We start from the raw sequence: 5,742 nt of genomic DNA, 5'->3' as shown, positions 1-5,742 counted from the left end.
CTCCCGTGGATGTAGGCGGTTTTGCCGAACCACGTTAAATATTGTGTTAGTGTGCTTGGCCTCCTATGAGCAAATATCAGTACATCACCGGTCGGAATTCCCAACAGTTTTTTCTTTCTTTCTTTCAATGAATCATTGACAACCCATCGGTACATCAAATGGCTACGTGGAATATTACTATATATTATTGCCAGAAGGTGGCTGCCATATCGTACAAAAAGGAATGACCTCTGTAACGCACAGTTGCTTCTCTTCATGAGGCTCAACCGGACAAAACGAGGTCAGATCACAGCCCTGGTTCAGGTGAAATTGAGAGAAAGAAGCCAGATAAAAAATGGCTGAGATATCCCAAGCAACTGCAGCAAGAAGCGGAAGCAGCTGTTGAGGCCAAGTCACTTGCTCAAAGGGCTCATGAAGAGCCACATGAGGCGAAGGAAGAAGAAGCAGAACAAGCAAAGGTTGGTGCAAGCGAGATATAGGAGAGTACTAGATTAGCCATCACCAGTGTAACACTTTGTTTAGAAGAGTTCTATGAGCTCAGCAAGCGAGCCCACGGAGCAGAAGTAAGAAAATTAAAGGAAAAACCCACGAGCATGTACCAAAGAAAAACCGGTTACGATCGTAGTGTTGTTAGAAATCATCGTTGGAAATAGAAACGCGATTATGAATCGTGTCTTTGTATAGAAACGTGATTATGAATAGCGTGTTCAAGTAAAAACGCCATTTGTCTTTGTTCAAAGCATCTTTCGTGCTATTAAAAAAACTCCTTTTTTTTCTTTTGTTTTTAAGCTTCAAAACCGGTACAATGTTGTTACCTGAATTTTGAATGATCTAATCAAAGGATACACAGCAAGGACAAGTCATCCAACAGATTGACCCAGCAATTGTCAACTTCTTACTTCATATCGGACAAAATATATAATTTTTATATTTTCATGTATTTATTTTCAAAATAAATTTAAAAAAAATAAAAAATATAATTTCTATACATTTCTAGATAAAAACATATTTATAAAAATAACTACTATCATAATATTAAACAGATTCTAAATACTAGACACCCTTGTAAAATTTTACAAATAAAGACATATGGCCTCGAGATCATATTAATAGTACAAGTGCTTTTACTATGCTCTACCTTATAATATAATATTATTGTTTTTTAGTTTTATTGGTTTTTTTAATTTATATTTTTTCTCTAATTTTATGTTTTAACATTTAATTATTATTTACTTTATATATGATTGATTTAATTTTTTTTTTAATTTTATCCTTTAACATTGAGTTGATTGATAAATAAACTTTATAATTTATTTTGATTTATTTTCTATAACGTTATCACGGTCTCACAACTTTAGTCATGAGTTTGTTAAGTTAACCCAATTAACTTGAATTTTTTTATATTTTCTAATTATTTATTTTTTAATTTTATTCTTTAACAATTGAGAATTAGATTTCATGATATTTTCTTTGTTTTCTTTATATGAAGTTATAATAATCTTATGACTCGAATTATATATTTTACAGGTTAACCCAAGTAAACTCAAGTTATTTTATTGTGTCTTGTTTTTAGATTGATGTTTTTCAATTTCACCCTTCAATAATGGATTTGTTGAAAATTAGGCTTCTTAATTTGTTTTGATTTTCTTTATATAAAATTATCGCAATCTCATAATCTTGGCCGCAGGTTAATCCGAGTTAATTTATTTTTTATTTTTTATTTTTTACGAGGATATCCAGTCTCATGACTCGGACCATGAGTTTAACATATTAATTTAGGGTTTCTTTTTTAATTTTATTTTTTAATACTAAGTTGATTAGGAATTGAGTTTCATAATGTATTGTTGAATTTGTATTATATAACATTATTATGGTTTCATGATCTAAATCTTACAAATTAACTTAACTTAGCAAAAATTAACCTAATATATTTTCATTTTAATAATTTTTTTTTTTGGCTGACACCAATCTAACAATCCAAGTATGTTTGAAACACACAATAATGAAGATAAATCCGTGTGTGACTGGTCACGCTAACACTTCACTTTAAAAACTTGAACGAGTGAAAAAAAGAGAGGGTAAATAGACACAAAAACACGAGGGAGAGGGAAGCTTTCTCCAAGTTGACCAAAAAGATACCTGTAAGGATAATGGGTGAATAGAATATTTGTTACTCTTAGGAGATATTTAATTTACAAAGAGGATATAGTCGAGATGCCAAAGCACAAGCGATTCTTCCTTGTAAACATCATAATAATTAATCAGTTTCGTTAAGAGATAAACTGTAAGAAACAGCACAATCGAAAGAGACCACTGATCTCTCGTTAACCAAGCAATGCATGCTATACCCCACCGCCACCCTCCACAAGGACCATATATGTTTTATTTTATTTTGCAAATAGCAATTAAATTAGTGGCTCATCAGATCCAAAGCCAGCCACCAAGCTAAACATGGCAAGCACACTGCACGTTCTGGCCTCTTTCTTTCAATCGTCTTTTTCCAAATTTATGAACATGTGGCTCGATCGCTATGATCTTGCCACTTGTATGTCGCTGTCCATGCCCTTCAGCTAGCCAACGTGCAATGTACTGCCAGTCTAGCTAGTTTCTCTGAATGTTTCCTTCCCTCCTCCGGCGAGCTTTGTGCTCGCTATCCTGATCTGCTCGGTTATCTCGATAACGATCTTTTACCCTTCTATTGGGAGATGCTGCCGTGCTTTCTTTTAAACGGTGAAGATCTTCTATCCTGTAAAGCTGGCTTCATGAACAAGAAATATCTGTTATGCTCTCACCAGTACAATACAGCCAATAATGTCAGCTCTCCGAGGGACAATATATCACAACGTATCCGATCCCCAGAAGCATGTTTCCACCGCGAAGCAAACAAATTAATAATTGATTAGAAGAACATGATAAGCCTCCAAATTTACCATTTTCGCCCCTCATGCGTGCGTGCACGTCTCTGGTCCAGCCTCTCGCATATATGTATGTATGGATGGATGGATGGATGATATCTCGAATTTCTAGCTATTCTATCTCAGAAATTAAGCTTCATTTCTAGTTCGAGATGATCTCAATGCATGAACGGTTTTACAAAGAAAAGTCCAGAATTAGAAACCCTATATATATATATATATATATATAGAAATCCAGAATTAGAAACCCTTTATATATATATATGATTGCAGAAGAAATCATCGATCATGGCCTGATATTTCAGATAATATTCCAAGATTAAGCAGAAAAAGGGCCATGGAGGTAACGATTAAAAAAAAGAAAAAAGCCTTCTCTGAAAAAAAAAGAAAAAAAAAAAGAGAACATCCATAAACAGCCAAGCCTAAAGCTCAAACAAAAAAATACTTTTGCCCCAATACAAGAACAAAATAAAACCCATATCCCATGCCTGCAAGTCCAAAAAACAACCGCCAGAATTGCTAGCGTACCCACCCGCCACGCAAAGTCCTGGGAATTTTATTCAAGAACCTCGTTTCGATCACTGTATAGCATCGGGCTTCAGATATTTTATAAATAATGCGAGACGTCCGCGAAAGAAAAAAGAAACTGTACAGCAGCAAACCAGACAACCTTCCCCGAAATTGGCAATTTCAATGGTCACATGCTTGACGAATTAAGGCTACTACCCCTGTAACTCCCTTATCGATCCTCTATGGCTTCAAGCAAATCCACTGGTAGCGACCCTCCATTGGCAAATCCATCACAACATCATAGTTGTACCTGCAAATCTCGAATACAAGTTTGTTAGCAGTTAGTTACTCTTCCGTTCTCTCCGCGCTCCTTATCCCACGCCACACCACATAAAAAGTAACTGCCACACTGCACAATAGGACCACTTACTTCTCCGCAAATCTTCTCTGCTCCTCTCTCTCTGCCCCCGTGAAAAACGCGTCGATCTCCGCCTGACTCGGCATTTTCACCGCCGGTGAATCTCTCGGGCGAAGACTTTCCTTCTTCTCTATAGCTGCCGGTGAGTCCATGTGATCGGTACTGCTGCCGTGAAAGTTGCTTGAAGGAGTGGTTTCTCTGCTGCCAAGCAAGGGAGGGTGATTTTTAGTTTGGAGAAATGAAGAGGTTAAGGACGGTTTCGTTTTCTGAGACCATAAAGGAATATTAATTAATGAAGCGAAGGTGATAGATTATAAATTATTTGAACCTGAGTTTCCCGTCGTTGCACGTTGAGCTTTCCGTTTCGGGACTCTTCGCCTGCAAATATAAATAAGATTTCATAATTATTACTGCTAATTAATGTTCGGTACTCTTCTTTAAACACGAGAAACGTACTGAGATTTAAAGAATAAAGGAAAAAATAGTAACGACCACGAACAAACAAAACTTATTTAATTTTGAAAGAGAGAGTGTGAAATCCTGTTCCCTTCGTTTTCTCGGTAAACAAACAGTAACAAAGTGTAAAATCAAACCACGTCGCAGATTTCGTATGTCTTCGTTTGTTTAGTGAGGAAAACCTGCGTGGGCTGAGAAAAACTTCATATTCATAAAGCTTGTCAAAATCTAAAGCTTCCCGGTTGTTTTTCTTTCTTTTCTCACAAATTAAAACAAGCTGCAACACATTGCAAAACTTAAATTCCATGATAGAATCTGAACGAACGCCTCTGTTTGTTCACTGAGAAAACAAAGGAAAGTTTACGCAAACTGAGAAAAGTTTTAAACTCGCATGAGGATTCCAGAAGCATCTCAAATACTTGTTTATTTTTTCCTCTATTTTCTCTGCGAACAAACAGAAACAAAACATGACCATAATTTAGCCAACTTCTAAATTTTGAACTGCAAATTCACCTCTAGATCTCGAAACCTCAAGCTATCCTTCACAACCTGGACCGGTGCATTACTGGAGCAGCAGGAAAGTACTGGAGAGTCGCCGCAGCTGGAAAATCCAGTTAGAACGCCACTGGGATTCGAAGAATTTCCCGGTGAAACCACGTTCTGCGGCGACATATCGGTGCAACGATGAGGTTGGAGCTTCAAATTCAACGAAGGTGAGTTAAACTCTTCGAAATCAAAATTCATTTTCTTTGAGAAACTTGTGATCGAGGATTCCGGAATCTCAGTTTCTGCTACCCGCGTACTATTTCTCGCGCTCTCTCCCATCTTTTCTTTTTTAAGTTTTACCTTAATTTTGAGTTTTTGTGTGCTTTGATTCTGGTTTCTGAAGAGCGGAGAGAGCGTGAAGTGAAGAGAGTTAAAAACGGAGGCACCGAATGAAGGGAAGCCGTTGATATAATGGACGGGTGAGATTTTGACTTGGTCCTGATTACATTGACGGTGATTGGGAAACAACATCGGGTTCCTTTAGGGAGATCTGGCTGTTGAGAGATTCTTTTGTTGACCAATGAACTGCTAACACGTTAAAATCCATGCCATATGCGCAGTTTTTGATTTTTTATTTTTTATTTTTTACCCATGGTTTATGTATTTGTAGCCTGCCAACACTTCTTACTTATATATCATATCCTTGACCGGTAATCTCAGGTAACTCTAATCTCTCTTAAAACGACATAGTTTTATATCGGTGGCCTTTAATTTTAAAAAAATCACTGAAGCTTTTTCCATAATACTTATATATATATATATATATTATAGCCTCGTTTAATTTTGATGAATAATAAACCAAGAGAAGCTTGCCAATCTTAGGTCAAAGCATAAAGATTAAATTAGGGAAGGTATAGAATCTCATCAAGAATATTATTGTGTAAACATATAATTTGA

At 36.1% G+C, this 5,742-nt stretch overlaps 1 protein-coding gene across 1 annotated transcript; it reads right to left on the bottom strand.

Annotated features, from left to right (window-relative positions):
- Nucleotides 1-3,182: 3,182 nt before the first annotated feature.
- On the bottom strand, nt 3,183-5,245 carry LOC105112468 (cyclin-dependent kinase inhibitor 7-like). Its single transcript, XM_011008170.1, has 4 exons — nt 4,813-5,245; nt 4,172-4,221; nt 3,856-4,044; nt 3,183-3,735 (listed from the first exon to the last, which is right to left on the bottom strand). The coding sequence occupies exons 1-4, from the start codon at nt 5,122-5,124 to the stop codon at nt 3,666-3,668; spliced, it is 621 nt and encodes a 206-aa protein (XP_011006472.1). The 5' UTR covers nt 5,125-5,245; the 3' UTR covers nt 3,183-3,665.
- Nucleotides 5,246-5,742: the final 497 nt, after the last annotated feature.

The sequence above is a fragment of the Populus euphratica genome, unplaced genomic scaffold (genome assembly GCF_000495115.2).
Source record: "Populus euphratica unplaced genomic scaffold, PopEup_1.0 scaffold344.1, whole genome shotgun sequence".
In the NCBI taxonomy this organism is placed as follows: domain Eukaryota; kingdom Viridiplantae; phylum Streptophyta; class Magnoliopsida; order Malpighiales; family Salicaceae; genus Populus; species Populus euphratica.
Note: the sequence above shows the minus strand (reverse complement) of the source record. Positions and strands in the feature narration are given on the sequence as shown.

Excerpts from the sequence above, each read along its gene's own strand:
- LOC105112468 (XM_011008170.1), bottom strand. The coding sequence starts at position 5,124 with ATGGGAGAGAGCGCGAGAAATAGTACGCGGGTAGCAGAAACTGAGATT. Across the intron at positions 4,222-4,812 it reads TGAGGTTTCGAGATCTAGAG|GCGAAGAGTCCCGAAACGGA; the intron begins GTGAATTTGCAG and ends TTATATTTGCAG. Across the intron at positions 4,045-4,171 it reads TGCAACGACGGGAAACTCAG|CAGAGAAACCACTCCTTCAA; the intron begins GTTCAAATAATT and ends CTTGCTTGGCAG.